At 47.4% G+C, this 17,475-nt stretch overlaps 1 protein-coding gene across 4 annotated transcripts in view; it reads right to left on the reverse strand.

The window, feature by feature from the left end:
* The window catches only part of Dtx2 (deltex E3 ubiquitin ligase 2), a 41,655-nt gene that overhangs the window by 20,352 nt on the left and 3,828 nt on the right, over positions 1 to 17,475 (reverse strand). For all 4 annotated transcript variants that reach the window (XM_010618967.3, XM_010618968.3, XM_010618970.3 and 1 more), the window contains exon 2: positions 2,771 to 3,127. In XM_010618967.3, the coding sequence (XP_010617269.1) occupies positions 2,771 to 3,038 (268 nt within the window). In that variant the 5' untranslated portion in view covers positions 3,039 to 3,127. The remainder of the gene's footprint in view (positions 1 to 2,770; positions 3,128 to 17,475) is intronic.

Below are 17,475 nucleotides of genomic sequence, written 5' to 3' on the forward strand. Positions count from 1 at the left end.
AAAAAAAAAAAAAAAAAAAAAAAATCCTTACACAATAAATAAATTGAGAATCTGTTAGATTCCCTCAATTTTTGGGGCGGGGGGACAGTACTGGGCCTTTGCACTGAAGTATATATCTTGAGTCTTCCTTCTTCTTCCCCCAAACTTTTTTTTTTTGGTACCAGGGATTGAACTCAGGCCCTTGTGCTTGTGAGGCAGGCGCTGGAACCACTGAGCTAACCCCCCACCCAAACTTTTTAATTTTGTGATGATCTTGCTAAAGCACTAGAGGTTACCGAGCTTGACTCTGCTGTCTCTTGCCTAGGCCTCCCAGAGTTGCCAGAAGGCACCACCGTGCTGGGCTTTTCCTTCTTTCCCTTCTGGTCCTGAGGATGAACCAGGGACTCTACACTGAGCTATAGGACCAGCCTGTTTTTTGTTTTGTTTTATTTTTTGGTGTTTTTTTTTTTTTTTTTTTTTTTTTTTTTTTTTGTTTTTTTTTTTTTTTTTTTTTTGGTACCGGGGATGAAACTCTGGATCTTGTGCTTACCAGGCAGGTGTCATGCTGCTGAGCTAAATCCCTGGCAGCCCTTTTTTATTTTATGAAAAAGGGTCTCAAGGGCTGGGGATTTAGCTCAGTGATTCTGCTGTCTGCCTCACAAGTGCAAGGACCTGAGTTTGATCCCTGGTACAAAAAAAAAAAAGAAAGAGAAAGAAGGGCCCGGGATTTAGCTCAGCGGTTCAGTGGCCTGCCTTGCAAGCACAAGGACCCGAGTTCAATCCCCGGTACCCCCGGTACCAAAAAAAAAGAAATGAAAAAAGGTCTCATTAAGTTACACAGTTGGACTTGAACTCATGATCTTCCTGCTTCAACTCAACCTCCCACAGTGCTGGAGTTACAGGTGTCTTCCCCAAAACCTGGCAAAAAGAATTTTTTTACACAACCAAACTAAGCACAATGATCGCTATAGGTATCCAGTCATGCTGCTATTCGACCCAAAAGCTGCTGCCATTAGCTATTTTTTTCAGATTTAGGGATAAAGCAGTCTCTACTCTCTAGGCAAAGGAACAGGGGCCCTAAAGGATTAAGTAGCATTTGCACTTCTTGGCAGGAGGAGTTGCTCGAAGCTTAAGTCATAGAATATGCCTTGGACTTGATGAGGCTTTCTGAAATAGTATTTCCTTCTTTTTGGTGCTGGGGATAGGATTCTGGATCTCATCTATCTAAGCTAAGCACATGCTCTACCACTGAGATGATACACTCTCAGCCCTCAAAAATATTCAGAATAATTTATTAGCATGTATGAGGCCCTAGGTTCAATCCCTAGCACACAAACACAAAAACAATTTCTAATGATGAAACTGCTATGTGCTCACTTCTAAAAAGCTGAAAATAGGGCTGGGGATTTAGCTCAGTGGTTGCTCCACCTGCCTGGCAAGCACAAGGTCCTGAGTTCAATCCCTGGTACCAAAAAAATAAAAATAAAAATAAATAAAAAAATAAAAGTATAAACAAGTTGGGTATGATGGCACAACCTGTAATCCCAGAATTCTGGGAGGCTGAGCCAGGAAGACTATAAATTCAAGCCCAGCCTGGGCAACTTAGTGACTTGGCAAGACAAGGTTTAAAATAAAAAATAAAAAGGGCCAGGGTTGTAGCTCAGGGCAAAACCTGGGTTCAATATCATCAACACCTCCCCAATATACATAAAGAAAATGAATCACTTCTAGTCCAAGCACCAAGGGGAAAATACACAGTTGATATCACAAAGTAATTTCTACTCCAGGGGCCTTCTGGGCATGTGCATGTACTCAGGTAGCTGATAACCACACTGAAAACAGTTCCTATTATTTCAACACATTATCCCATAAGTATTTCCAGTCTCAAACTTTGTCTATCTCTATTGTCACATAATTCTCTCAGGCCATTCCCAGTGACCTGGCTGGCTGAGCTCAGACTTCAGGTTGACCCCTGCCATGCATGATGCTGCATCCCTGAGGAGCACTTGCCGCCAGCCCTATGTTGCCGATCCTATCTGCTATCTCGCTCGGTGCCTGCATCCAGGGGACCCTCACGTGCAGCCATGCAGCTGCCCCACTGGGAGCCCCACTGTGGCACAGACCAGGGTGCTGCTGATAGGGATACCGGCAGGGCATCTCCATGGTTTCCACTAGCAACTTTCTGGGCCAATAATTCTTGTTGCAAGGCGTGTTCTGTGCACTAGAAGATGCCTTAGCGGCATCCCTGGCCTCTACACACTAGATGACAGGGTTGTCCCCCATAAATATCTCTAAACACTGTCAAACATCTTTGGAGACCAAAATTACCCAACTGAAAACCACCAGATTAAAGGGGGAGGGACAAATCCAAGCCCCAGGCTGTTAATACCAATCAAAACACATTGCAGATTAAAAACACAGGAACACACACAAATGCTCAGAGGAACAAGGAGCAAGGTAACCACAAGGATCACAGCACTGAGCTGGAGTGTCAGGCCTTGTCAACCACCACAGCACATAACCTCCTTGCCAGTCCACCTGCCAGCGACCTTCAAATCCCTGCCAATTGAGGCAGATCTTTTAGGTTAGGACAGGAGGAAAAGGCAAGGAGGCCTCTGCTGTGTGTTCTATAGCACCCTCCTCTACTGCAAGGTACCCTTTACCTGGGTGGTGGCAGCTGTTCTCACAACGTCCACCTCCTGGCTGAGCACATTTCCAAAGCAGGGAAGAAGCTATGCAAGTCACCCCCACAACCCCAGCACAGCCTCAGCCCAAAGCAGGAGTGACTTACCAGTGTCCTGGCGGAATTGGGTCCAACTGGGAAGGTCAATGATGTACGGGGCCAGTGAGGGGTCAGCCTGGCCTAAGGGGATGCTGTGTGCCAGGCTGCCCAGCCCAAAGCGCTGGCCTTTCTGCTGGACAAACTGCTGCTCGATGTAGCTGCACACAGTGGCACTGTAGGGGTGCCAGCTGCCCAGCCCATCCTGCCACTCCCACACAGCTACTGCCACAGGGCTGGGGTACACCTGTGCCAGGGAAGGGCCTGGGGCCATGGCCATCTTCCCCCAGACTCCCTCTGCTTTCCCAGATGGTTTCACACTACTCTTGGCTGCAGCCTTGGGTTCATCGCCCGACGTGTCCTGTAGACCTGGAAACAAGACCGACATAGCAGTTACTGAGCACATCGAGGCCCTGGTGTATAGCCTGAGGAGGGAAAATAAAAGCCTGGCTTTTCCTAATGCCTGGAAAGCATTGTGAACCAGATCTAGGATCTCAGCTCTTTGCTCTGGCAGCCAGAAAGGACTCCAATTGAGTCCTGCAGCTTGCCTGCCTCCGCAAGCGTTCAGGGAGATGCAGCAGGGTAGATCAGGGATGCTAACCATTAGCCCAGCGTCTATCTATCTTGGTGCCAATGTCTGCCCTCCAACACAACTATTTCCTTTATCCTTTCATACTGTCTACTCTGCAGTCCTACACATCCTTGTGCGGGTAAGGTCACGATGACCCTTATTTTCACACGAGGAGTCCAAGTTCCCAAACGCAGTTTGTTTGTGGGCTGCAGATTAATACCTACTGTGCACAGATGAGGAAACACTGTGTGTCAGGAGGGACCAGGACCTCTGGGACCCAAAGGGGCAGTGGCAGAGCTGGGACTCTAAGCACAGGTTTTGTTCTTCCACAAGTCCAGGGTAACCCAGAAGCATCTCTGACCACAAAGGAAGCCCAGGACTGACATTAGATGCCCCTTTAAAGCTAGGCATGGTGGCACACACCTGTAATCCCAGAACTCAGGAAGCTGAAGCTGGAAGATGGCAAGTTTGAGCTCAGCCTGGGCAATTTATCAAGACCCTCTCTGCTGGGCATGATGGTACATGCCCCCAATCCTAGTACCTAGGAGGCTGACGCAAGGGGACTGCTGTATGAGGCCAGCCTGTACTACAGGGCAGCTTGAACTACACAGCAAGACTTTGTCAAAAAACTAACAAATAAACAAGAAAAAGCAGCAGCCCTCTCCCTCTACTGTCCAGACCTCTGACTATATACATGCATGTGCGTGACACAGATGGATGTGAAGCCAGGGCCTGTCTTCCCACCTCATGAGACGGTTGCAGCCCAGCCAGCCTGCCCATTCACAGCTGTGACTGGTGTACAGCAGCAGCCAGGCCTACGTGTGCTCAGTGTTCTATTCACACTGGCTCAGAACACAGCTGGGTGGCTGTGGGTGATGACACCTTGACAGGCGGGTAGCCAGCCCGGCCCCTGGAGGTCTGCCAGCCCACTATCAGGAGGAGGCCCCGGAGCACAGGCTCCTGGAGTGTGCGACAAACACCAAACATACTTACCTGTTCTAAGCTTTGCACACTAACAAGGTGGGCACTTCTCCCATCTCGATGAAGTGAAGGGACTTAACTAAAGATCACACATGAGCCAGGTGTGGTGGCACACACCTGTTAATACCAGCACTCGGGAGACTTGAGGTGGGAGGATCACTGCAAGTTAGAGACCAACTTGGGCTACATAGTAAGTTCAACTCCAGCCTGAATTATATGGAGACATCCTGTCTCAAAAAAAAAAAAAAAAAAAAAAAAAGTAACACATGTACTAAGTGGTCATGTAGAAAGCAAATAGAGATCAAATGGCTCTTGGGCCCAGGTGCTTTGGCAGACTCAGAAAAGTTGGGTGTGGTGATACATGCCTATAATCCCACCACTTGGGAGGCTGAGGCAGGAGGATTCCAAGTTCAAGGCCAGTCTGAACTATGTAGTAAGTAAGATCCTGTCTAAAAGGATCTCAGGCCGATGGATGCTAGCACTGCCTGGGTGCTGACTTGGGGCAAAGTGCCCATCCATTACCTCATCTCCCCCTGGTTGTCACACTGGCCTGCGGCTCCTATGCCTGACTCCTGCCTGACCCGTCCAGCTCTTCCGGCCGCCAACCCCTCGTCTCTTTCTGGGGTCTCCTCACAGTGTTAACTGGACATGTAAATAGTTACGGCCCCACGCGCCCACCCCACTCGTGTAATGCATCTGTCCAGCCGAAGCACAATGCCCCGCAGGCATCTGGCTTCTTGTGCACCTTTAATAAAACAAGCTGTCAAATCATCTCCAGCTCCTGATTTCAAGATGGGCTGAGGATGGGGGAAGCCAGGGTACCCACCGTGACTCTGGGCCAACTGCATGCTTCAGGCCAGATCCCTGGACCAAAATGGTCCCGTGGGGAGTTCTGAGAGCAGACAGCTCAGTGGCCCACCTGGGCAACAGTCTGAACTATGTAGTAAGTAAGATCCTGTCTAAAAGGGTGGAGGGGCCTCAGCGTGAACTCCCTCAGGCTCCTGTTTAGAGGAACAAGAAGGAAGAGGGGCCCATATCCAAGCAGTCACAGCTTTCCCATGCAAGACACTGAGCCAATAGGGTCCTCGTCACACAATTACAACGACATGCTCGTAGGCTTGTGGCTAGCAACAAGGCTTCCACTGATGGCCATACTGCCTACGAGGCTTCAATGTGAAGGCCACAGCCACGGCCCTAGAAGGGAGGAGAGTCTGGAGCAGCTGAGGAGAGGAGGAGGTGAGGGCCTGGCATTAACATGCTTCGTACTCACCATGCCACCTCAACAAGGGTGCCCAGGCTCTCCCAGCTTACTTGTTTTCATTTGGAAAGCAGAGACATCAACCTTTATCCCAAGCGCTTTCATGGGGACTGAGACTACACAGTGCCAGGCCTACCACAGCCAGCCAGCCAGCCCAGAAGTCCCGGCCTCACCCTGCACCCTTGCCCTGTACCCATCCACCATGCCAGTATGGGTGAGGGGTGGTACAAAGGGCACTAATGAGGACACCACATGCAAACACAGGAGGAGTATCAGCTCTGCTATGAGCTGCCGAGGCCTCTTTTAGCACCTAGAGCTGCCCGGGAGGATGAGGTGTGGGTGCCCAGGATGGCTGGCTGAGCTCAGCTCCTGCAATCAGCAGCCTCTGCAACCACATGGAGGTGCGAATCAGAGGCCTGGTTTCTGGGCCAATACTCCTGAGGTACCGCTCACCCCTCAGGCGGCTGAGGCCTCGAGTATCGTCACTCTCCAGAGTATCCCAGCATGTCACCCACTGCCAGGTGAACCAACACCAGAACCTTGCGAAGCAGCCTGGGACACAGTCAAGCCCTTTGGCTCAAGCTTTCCAGGAAGGTGTGAGGCACACAGCCCAGGGTGAAGCAGGGTCCAGACCCCGTGGGAGAAATGGAGATCCAAGAAGAGGGTGACGATGTCAGACAGTGTGGTGGCCAGATGCTTGCTATCCTGTTCAAAAACTTGGAAAGGACAACTGATGAACACGAACATTTAATGTTTACTTAGGGCAAAAGAAGAAAAAAAAAGAAACACAAAAGTGCTCAAGAAAAAAAGGTGCTCTGAAGGAAAAACACAAGATAGTGGCTGGTGAAAAGGCTCACAGTGCCACACTGTCTTTTATATTCCCCATTCCAACATGAGATCTAGGCTGTCCTAATCAAAGACCTGCTTCTGGCACAAGATCAAGCAGACGCAGAACAGCCTAGATCTCATGTTGCAACGGGGGATATAAAAGATAGTGGTGTACACCTAATAATCCCAGCACTTTGGAGGCTGAGGCAGGAGGATTGCTGCAAGTTTAAGGCCAGCCTGGACTACATAGTGAGTTCAAGGCCAATCTAGAATATACAGCAAGACGCTATTTCAAAAAGAAAAGAAGGGAAGGGAAAGGGAGGGGAAGAGAAGGGGGAGGGGGAAGGGGAGGAAGAGGTAAGGGTGCTCCTTCAGGGCACTTTTTCTTGAGCATTTCTTTTTCTTCTTTGTGCACTAAGTAAACATTTAACTTCCACATCCATTGACTGTCCTGGCCAATCCTTTGAACCGGACAGCAACAACCTAGAAAGGCCCTCTGGTCACACCAATACTGTAACAAGAAGGCACACAAACCCCCATGATGGCCCATCTCCACCGACACCAAGTCCCTCTCCTTCTGGAACCTGACGAGTCCCAGGTCTTTCCAAGCAATTTCCTACCCAATCTGAGCCACTGATCCTGTGGTGCCAAGTCCAGACTTCACACCAGCCCCAAGCAAGCATGCCCACCCTTCGGATACAGCCAGGATGTCCTCCTCCCGAGCCCTCTGGCCAACACTGGCACAGTGGGGAAACTACCCTGTCACTTCACTAGAAGCCATATCCTGGGCCACCCACTGCATGCACTGGATCCAGTCCACACTTGTCCAGGGTCTCCCTGAGGGCAGAGCAGGAGCTGTCACCAAGCTGGAGCTGCAGCTCGCTCTTCAAATGCTCAGCATCATACAAGGAAGGATGGGAGAAGGGGTGAGGGCTTTCAGGGTGGCCCCTGGGCATGCTCACTTGCCCGCCACAAAGCAATCATGCTGCCAAAGTCAGGGAACCAGCTCTCGGCACCAGCCTCAGCCAGCATGAAGCTGCAGCTCTAAGATCTAATTTGTTTCAGTGCCTAATGATGGGAGTTATTTACAGTGTTCTTAATTATGAAAAAAAAATTTTTTTTTTTTGGTACCGGGGATTGAACTTGGGTCCTTGCGCTTGCGAAGCAGGCACCGGAACCACTAAGCTAAATCCCAGGCCCTGAAAATTATTATTATAAATGATTATAGAAAAAAGCTACAATCTGAAGGCAAGTTAAACACCCTATAATACAGGAATTCTGTGGGGTTTGCTTTTTTGTTTCTGGTTTGTTTTGCTAGGGGTGGAACACAGTATTTCATATATGCTATATACATGCTCCACTACTGAGTTACACAACCCAGCTCCAATATGTCTTTTCCCTTGTTTCGTGGCAACAAAGTCTGACTATATAACCCAGGCTAGTATTAAACTCATGATCCTCCTGCCTTAGCCTACAAGTGCTGAGATTATAGATGTACATGTATGGTTCAATATGCCTTCTGTTTCTTAGTTTTCATGGTACTGGGGACTGAACACACAGCCTTTATCCCAGATTTTTCTTCTTTATTTTTGAGACAGAGTCTTACTATGCAGTTCAGGATGGCCTTGAACTTGTGGCGATCCTCCTGCCTCAGCCTCCCAAGTGCTGGAATTACAGACCTACACCATCACGCCAGCCTTTTTTTTTTTTTTTAGGTTGCTAAATTGCCCTGTCTGAGCTCAAATTTGCGATCCTCCTGCCTCAGCCTCCCAGAGTTCTGGGTTGACAGGTATGTATCACTATGCCTAGCTATAATATAGGAATTTTTTTTTTCCTAGTACCAGGGATCAAACTACAGCCCTCGTGCTTGTGAGGCAGGTGGTGGAACCACTGAGCCAAATCCCTGGCCCAAAATTGGAATTCTTAAATAAATTAAGGAATATCCTAATAATGAAATACAAAAATTTTTTTTAAATGTTTAAGAAAAGCAGGGGTGGGGATCTAGCTCAATGGTGCCTCCCTCCACCTGCCTCTCAAGCACAAGGTCCTGAGTTTGATCCCAGGTACCAAAAAAAAGAAAAAGAAAAGCTAAGCTTATGATGCTAAGCATGGTAGTGCACACCTGTAATCACAGCACTCTGGGAGGCTGACACAGAAAATTCTAAAGTTAAAACCCAATTTAAGGTAACAAAATAAAAAACAAAGGGGTGGGGCTGCGGATTTAGCTCAGTGGTACTGCACTTGCCTTGAAAGCACAAGGTCCTGAGTTTTGATCCACCAAAAAAAAAAGGGGGGGGTGAGTGGGTTAGGAGATAGCTCTGTAGGTCAAAGAGAAGGCCCTGAATTCAATCCATAGTACCACCCATCCAAAGGAAGACAGATGTGGCAGCACATATCTGCAATCTCAGCACTTTGTGAGGCTGAGGCAGGAGGATCCCAAGTCTGAGCCTACCCTGGGCTTAGTGAGACTCTCTCAAAAATGTTTTAAAAAGGGCTGGGATACAGGTCAGTGCAGTCAACAAAAAGGCCTTCAGTTCAATCCCCAACACTGCGGGGGGAAAAAAAGCTTATGAAAAGCTCGAGGAGGGCCAGGGATTTAGCTCAGTGGTGCTGCCACCTGCCTCGCAAGCACAAGGTCCTGAATTCAATCCCCAGTAACAAAACAAAACCTAAAAAAGAATAGCTAGAGGCTGGGGATTTAGCTCAGCAGTTCGGTGGCCTGCCTTGCAAGCGCAAGGACCCGAGTTCAATCCCCGGTACCAAAAAAAAAGAAAAGCTAGAGGACCTGAGTTAATACTCATGACAAGTCAGAAGCACAGGAGATGTCACTGGACATGTACACTAAGCTGTCAGGCAGTGGGTGTGCCACTGACTGAGGGACACACTCACTATCCCTGGTATTTCTGTCATCTTGTTCCCCCAGCCCTCACTCAGGCACCCTCAAATTGGCAGCAATCATCCCTATTTTACTGACAAAGGAACTAAGGCCTAGAGAGATTTAAATATTTATCCAAGGTCAAGCATCCACATGTCTACCCATAAAGCCCATGTTCTTTCCTCAGACTTTTTTTTTTTTTTTTGTACCTGGGATTGAACTCAGATCCTTGAGCTTGCAAGGCAGGCAGTGGAACCACTGAGCTAAATCCCCCGCCCAAGCCCATGTTCTTTCTATTTTAGGCAAGCTCAATTTATTTGTTTGTTTGTTTGTTTATTTTGATACCGGGGATAGAACTCGGGTCCTTGCATTTGCCAGGCAGGTGCTGAAGCCACTGAGCTAAATCCCCGGCCCAAGATAAGCTCAATTTTACAAAGGCTGGCAAGGGGACCATGGTGATAAAATGCTTACCTAACAGACTCCAGGCCCTGGGTTTCATCTCCAAACAAACGAAAGTAAATAAATAGGTTCTAAAGAATGATCAAATGTATTGAGTGACATAATTATGAGACAGTTTTTCTTTACTTCTTTCTGTACTTGTAAATGTTGTACAATATCACATTCTTTTTTATGATCGGACCTAAGTCATTAAAAAAAAAAAAAAAACAAAACTTCATCCAGGGGAAAAAGTCCTGCTTCAGTAGACTTATCCATAAATCCTCATCTGCTATGGGATTTTCTTAGAAAAGAAAAACACTAGGCTGGGCATCATGGCACAAACCTGTGATTCCAGCACTCTGGATGCTGAGGCAGACGGAACATCAAGAGTTCGAGGCCAGCCTGGGCTACACTGTTGAGTTCAAAGCCAGCCTGAATTACACAATGAGAGCCTGTCTCAAAAAAGGGAAGGGAAAGGAAGAGAAGGGAAGGGAGGGGAGGAGTTACCAGGTATCCAAGGACCAACCCCGGGGGTGGGAGGTGGAATCCAGGACCTCCCTCATGCTAGACAGGCACTCTACCACTGGGCTGCATCCCCAACTCCTTCAATTCTTTCTGTTCCCAGACAGATAACTTTCAGAACAAGTCTTGAGCTGGTACGAGGAACTGGATGAGCATATTCCTCCCAACCACAAGCCTGGAGTGAGACAGCTCCACAGACAGATTCCACCAGTTGGCTGCTGGAAAGGTAGCCTTGAAAGTGTACTTAAATGAATTCTCAACACAGACTGAGAAATGCTCCTTTACTGGCCCTTAGACTGGGTTATTTTCAACTTGCTACTGCATGAGAAGCCCATTCCATCCCTCTAAACCTATCACAATTTAATGGTGTGGCCGAAGTGCACAGGTCCAACCCTCACTCGCTGTCAGAGTGAGCGGCTGGCTGTCCTGGCTCTACTCTCCTACTTGAGGCAGTTCCACCCTGCTCTAGGCTCTGATTCAGTGGGATGTGTGTACTTTCTATCTAGCCTCTAAGAAGGATCCACTCCCAACCACCTGGGAGACTGAGGCATGGGGACTGACTGAGCCCAGGAGTTCAATGTCAGCCTGGACAACACAGGAGCCCGTCTCTACAAGAAAAACAACAGTGGAAAACCTTTCCCAATGCAACAACATGCCATTCACCACATCCAAGACACAGAAAAGTAGGGCACTCTTCAGGTGGCCGCAGTCCCACTTTTCTTCAAGAGGCCCCTGAGCTCCTTTGCATGAGGGTTCTGGGCTTGGGATGCAGCTCCAGGGAGCAGCACTTGCCTAGCATGGCAGAGGCCCTGGACTCCATCCCCAGCACTAAGAGGAAAAGAAAAAAAAGAAGCTTCTGAGGATCTCGCAGTGGAAACCAGCTCCACCAAATGACTTCTAGAATTGCTCCCAGCTCTGATTCCACCAACCTGGGCTGGATTTTCCAAACTAAACCTACCTATTCACTCTTCAAGTCCTTTTTTTCTAAGCTGCCTCTCCCGTGGATACTTTTCAAAAGCCTGGCTCTGAAACTGCACACACCAGCAGCTGACACCATAAGTCTGGGCTGTGAACAGAACATGACCTTCACAAACCTTCACAGACCTACGGGCACACATGGGCCCCTGATGGGAAGCTTCTCCAAAGCCCTGGAAAGCCAAATCTCGTGTATGAATTTACCAAAAAAGTTCTACTGTGGTAGAAATTTTGTTTATAAAATACAAGTCCGCCAAGCATAGTGGTGCACACCTATAATCCCAGCACTCTGAGAGGCCATGGCAGGGAGGATCACCAGTTCAAGCACAGCCTGGGCAATTTGTAGAAAACCTATCTCAAAATGAAAAATTAAAAAATAGGCTAGGAATGTAGCTCAGTGGGAAAACCTTGGGTTCAATCCCCAGTACCATAAAAAAAAGGGGGTAAGTTAAACAAAAAAGGGAAGATTTTTTTGCATAGCAAAAGTAATTGTAGTCTTCAAAGCTCGAAACAACTAAGCCAGACTCCACACTGCTGAGAAGGATGAAACCTTTCTGTGGGTCAGGGCTGTAACTCATGGCAGAGTGCTTGCCTAACATGCACCAGGCCCTGGGTTCCATCCATAGCACTGCAAATAAATAAAGGCTTAAGGAGATGATAGGAAAATATTCACAACAGCACTACTGGTATATAAATAAGCACAGAGAAAATCCAATAGAAGCCTGTCAACATGTGAGGCACACCTGTAATCTCAGTGCTTGAGAAACTGAGGCAGGAGGATCTCTCCAAGTTCAAGGGTACCCCAAGCTACACGGTGGTTTCAAGGCCAGCGTGAGCTTGATAGTGAGACCCTGTCTCAAAAAAGAAAAAAAACTCAAGAGAAATGTAATAAAATAATGTATTAACAGCTGTTGTCTTTGAGTGAAAAAACCATATAAGACCTTTTAAATTTTTTTGTTTGTTTTTTTGTGAGACAGTTGTTCTTGAAGTCTCTATGCAGCCCTGGCCTCAAACTCAAAGCAATTCTCTTGCCTCAGCTTCCTGCGTGCTGGGATCACAGGCATGCACCATCATTCCTGTTTAACTTTTTTATACCTTATATCTGAATTTCCTTGATTTTTTGTTGTTTTTTTGTGCTGGAGAGTGAAACCAGAACCTCATGCATACTAAACACATGCTCTAACAGTGAGCTATACCCCAGCTTCTCACATTTTTTTAAAGTGAGAAAATATTAACTTCTGTTGGGGGGGGGGTGTCTTTAAAATGCCAAACAGTTTTAAAAGGTCATAACCAAAGACTGGGGATGTAATTCGGTGTTACAGCATTTGTTTAGCATGCATGAGGCCCTAGGTTCAACCTCTAGCAGCTTAAAAAAAAAATCAGCAGCCAGACCTGGTATCACATGCCAGTAATCTAAGGTAGTGGGGAGGCTGAGGCAGGAAGATGGAATGTTCGTGCCTAGCCTGAGCAATTTAGCAAGACTCTCTCAAAATAAAAAATTTAAAAAGGGCTAGGGGAAAAAAAGTGTTGTGTATGGAGCTCAGTGTAAAGCCCTGGGTTCAATCGCCAGTTTTTTATTTTGTTTCCGGTACTGGGGATTGAGCTCAGGAACTTATACTTTTCAAGGCAGATGCAGTGCCACTAAGCTAAATCCTGGCCCCCTTCAATCCCCAGTATGGCAAAGGAAAACAAAAATCATAGCCACCACCAAACCAAGTCAACATCACACCTCTGTACCTTCAGGCATTACTTTAAATGGCCACTATACCAGCAGATTTTCAGTAACAACTGACCCTGTCAATTTACCAGGGCACCTCCTTAACCAACAGACACATCTCCCATCCCCAAGTTCTAAGGAAATGGGAAAAACAAACACCCAGGTGCCTAAAAATGACACTAGTTCTTGTAAGCCTGGCAAGACCGGTCTTCGGTGCTAATACTTTTTTTTTTTTTTTTTTTTTGCGGTGCTGGGGATCATACCCAGGGCCTTGGCATGCTAGGCAAGCACTCTACCACTGTGCAACAGACACCCTCAGCCTCGGGCTTTGGTCTTGAGAAGAGACAGCTGAAGCCAGTGCCACCCAGACCTAAACTTCTGAAGAGTCTGAAGGAATACATACAGTGTGTTTGCTGCACAGTAGGGGGTGAGGAGGAAAGTCACAATTCTCTGCCTCACTTGATCAAGCCCTCCAGAGGCAGGGGGGAACCAGAAGAAAGCCAGGGCCAGGCCCCAGGGAGCCCCAGTTCTCTCATGGGCAGCCACCTCCTCCAGAACCAAGGACCTATGGTTCTGCTTCACCAAGGCTCCCTGCTGGGAAAAAGCAGGCAAAGCCCTGGTTCTCAGGCCTAGAGGGGGGGAGGGGTACAGCAGTGGGCATAATGGCAGTGACCATAATAACCTTGTGGCAAGGGCTTCCCAAGTGCCAGGCTTCTAAATGTACTTGCTGGATCTTCACAATGTGGGGGGGGGGCAGGGGTACCTCCACATTTACTGAGGAAAATGAGGCAAAAGAAGCAACTTGCCCAGGAATACACAGGGACTAAGTAAACCTGTATCTGTTTCAGGCTCCTTCCCCACCAAGACAGAGACAGGCGCTGGACAAGTTGGCCAGCAGATGAGGACCTGTTTTGCAGTACTAGGGAAGGAACCCCAGGGCCTGGAGCATGCTAGGCAAGTGCTCCACAGAGCCACACCCCCACCCTCCAGATTTTTGGCCTACACAGTTTGTTTGTTTGTTTTGGTACCGGGGATCAACTCGGGTCCTTGTGCTTGTGAGGCAGGCAGTGGAACCACTGAGCTAAATCCCCAGCCCAGTTTGTTTTTTCAATTGAGCCAGTGTTTAAAAATTGGGATATTAACTACTAAATAAATAAATAAATAAAATCCAGATTTCCAGGTTCTCTGAAATCCAAAGACAGCAACATTCGTAGGTTGACCTAGTCCTACTACTCACCCAGCAACCATGGGCTGGCTGTCCCACAGGGTGGCTGGGACCCATTCTCTGGGTTACCACAGATCCCAATATTACCTATTGGGGTACAGTGGGGTGGGGGCAGCAACCTTTCCCGTAAAGGACCAAAATGCAACTTCTCAATTCTGCCACTGCATGGCAAAAAATAAACAACCGAAGTGGTTCTGTTCCAATAAATCTTTATGAACAAAAACAAGGGTGGGCAGAATGTGGCCCATGGACCATGGCTTGCAGACCCCCATGCTTCTCCCCAACATCTAACACTGGGCTCCCACTCTCCTACAGTTGCGCAATCCTTCTCTGAACCCCTGTGTATTACAAAGTGGGCTCCTGACACACCCAGGTCTCTGCAGACAGGTCAGCTTTTACCCAACACCTGACCTGAAGGGGAAAGCTGGGAGCCAGGGACAGGGCAGGCAGCTAGCCAGCAGGGCCCACCCCAGGGGCCCCAAGGGCTGGCAGACATTGTTACCTTTCTCTGCTTCAGGCTCTTGGGCTGATCTACCTCTTCTCCCCCTCTCCACACCCCCTGGACCCTCAATAAGACCCCACACAGATCACCCACATCTACCTTCTCCAGGCCCTGCCTCACCCCTCAAAATCATCCAGACCTCCTGGAGTCTTGGCCCAGAGGTTTCAGGCCCTTCACACCCCACTGAGAATGTCCATCCCACAAGGCCACTTTCTCATCTCTTCATTCCCAGCTTGGGCCAGCTGCCCCTGTGAAATCTTTCCTGGAGCCTTGCAGGGAAAAGTTGACATTTCTACCAATTTTTTTTGTTTTGTTTTTTAAGGTTTTCGAGACAGGGTCTCACTATGTAGTTGAGACTGACTTGGAACTCACTACATAGCCCAGGCTGATCTTGAACTCACAGCAATACTCCTGCCTCAGCCTCCGGAGTGCTGGGATTACAGGCATGGGCCACCATGCCTGGCTACATTTCTACCAATTTAAAGTTCATGTGACATCTGTGTGCAAAACAGCTATCTGTCTCCTTCACCAAAAGGCAAGTTCTTTAAAGGTAAAGATAACGTACATTTAGAAAATAACCATTCAAATGAGACACAAAACACTGAATATAAACTTTAAAATTAAGAATGGATGAAGCCGGGTATGGTGGCACATGCCTGTAATCCAGGCAGTCAGGAGGCTGAAGCAGGAGGATCACTGGGAGTTTGAGACCAGCCTGGGCTACATAATGAGTTCCAGGTCAAACTCAGACTCAACTACATAGTGAGATCCTGTCTCAAAGAAACAAACAAACAAAGAAAAAGAATAGGTGAGGTGGGCTGGGGATTTAGCTGAGTGGTGCCAATGCCTCACAAGTACAAGGGCCTGAGTTCAATCCCCCTTAACAAAAAAAAAAAAAAAAAAAAAAAAAATAAAAAAAAAAAAAAAAAAAAAAAAAAAAAAAAGGATGAGGTGGCCTAAACCTGTAATCCCAGCACTCAGAAGGCTGATACAAGAGGATAGCTAAGAGTTCAAGGCTAGGGGTGGGATGTAGCTCAGGGGCACTGTGCCTGCCTGGCAAGTGCAAGGTCTTAAATTCGATCTCTGGTACCAAAGAGAAGGGGAATAAAAAAAAGAGTTCGAGGACAGTTTGGGCTACACAGTGAGTTTAAAGCCAATCTGAACAACATAGTGACGCAATGAGACCTGATCTCAAAAAGATTTAAAAAAAAAAAAAAATGGTTGAGCCGGGCGTGGTGGCGAACACCTGTAATCCCAGCACTTGGGAAGCTGAGGCAGGGGGATCACTGTGAGTTTGAGACCAGCCTGGGCTACATAATGAGTTCCAGGTCAGTCTCAACTATATAGTGAGTCCCTGTCTCAACCCCCACCCCCCGCAAAAAAAGGTTGATCAACAAACCACAGGTGGTTGGAAAGTGGAAATATAAATTACAAGCTGGGAGAAGATATCTACATTATACATGAAAGACTAAAATCAACAGTATAAAGACAACCTCCTAGCCAGATGTGGTGGCGCTCGGCTGTATCCCAGCACTCGGGAGGCTGAGGCAGGAGGACCACTGTGAGTTAGACCAGCCTGGGCTACATAGTGAGTTCCAGGTCAGTCTCAACTACATAGTGAGACCCTGTCTCAAACAAACAAACAAACAACAAAAAAGCTCCTGGAAAAAAAAAAGCACCGAGAAGTCCACAGAAAAATTGACAACGAACAAATATCTCACAGGAAGCACACAAATGTTCAACATCACAATTCAGGGACCTAGAGACCAAGATCCTTCATCCCAATTTACATCCATTCATTTGTCCAAAACAGAAGGTTGCCAACAGCACTTTGGCAACAATGTGAAGTGGAAACTGGTACAACCACCGCACCAACTAGCACAGCTGTGCCTATGAGAACTGTGCACCTGTTTACTCTAGGATCCAGCAAAATATCGCTAAGTTTATATTACCACCTATGTATGACAAGAGACACGGGAATGTCCAGGGAAAGATGGCTGAAGTAACAAAAACCCAGAAATAACTAATAGCCCATTGGGGAATGATCAAATGGGGGTCCTACCATGAACTATTATTTAGCAGGAGAAACAAATGAACTGGATAACCTGAAACATGGATAAAACTTAGCAATGTTTCTACTTTCCTTATAAATACCCAGATGTATACATAAAATTATATAAAAATGAAAGCAAGGGGAAAATGGTTGAAGAGAATAGAAAGGAAGCACAAAGGAAGTGATCAGAAGTAAACTTTTGGCCGGGCATGGTGGCACTGTAATCCCAGCACTTGCAAGGCTGAGGCGGGAGGATCGCTGTGAGTTTGAGACCAACCTGGGCTACACAGAGTTCCAGTTCAGTTCAGTCTCAATTACATAGTGAGACCCTGTCTCAAAAAACAAAACAAAAAAAAAGAAGTAAAATTTCGTTTCACGACTCTAGCTTTGATTCTGGGTGGCTGAACTGCCAAGGCCTACATATTCATTAAAAAGAACAGACTAAAGAAAAGCAGGCCAGGTGTAAACACTGATGTGTGTATTAATCTAGTTCTCGGTTTACCTGATAAAACAAACACCAAAGAAATGGTTTAATACACCTTTGTTCTCCAAGGGCCAAACCCCAGTCCTGGCATACAGAGCTTCAGCAGGCATCTGTGGAATGAACAACTTTTCTCCCCAACCCATGGCCTCATTTACTATGGGCCTCTTAAGTACCTTTAAAACAGCTGAAGCCAAACTTGTTTTCCCTCCAATTCTCCAACTCCCCTTGGATTTCCTGGCTCTACTCTACCTCAGGCAACGGGGGGGGGGGGAACCAGATTCCTGTTCC

Source organism: Fukomys damarensis, unplaced genomic scaffold (assembly GCF_012274545.1).
Source record: "Fukomys damarensis isolate Sample0158 unplaced genomic scaffold, DMR_v1.0_HiC HiC_scaffold_17, whole genome shotgun sequence".
Lineage (NCBI taxonomy): Eukaryota > Metazoa > Chordata > Mammalia > Rodentia > Bathyergidae > Fukomys > Fukomys damarensis.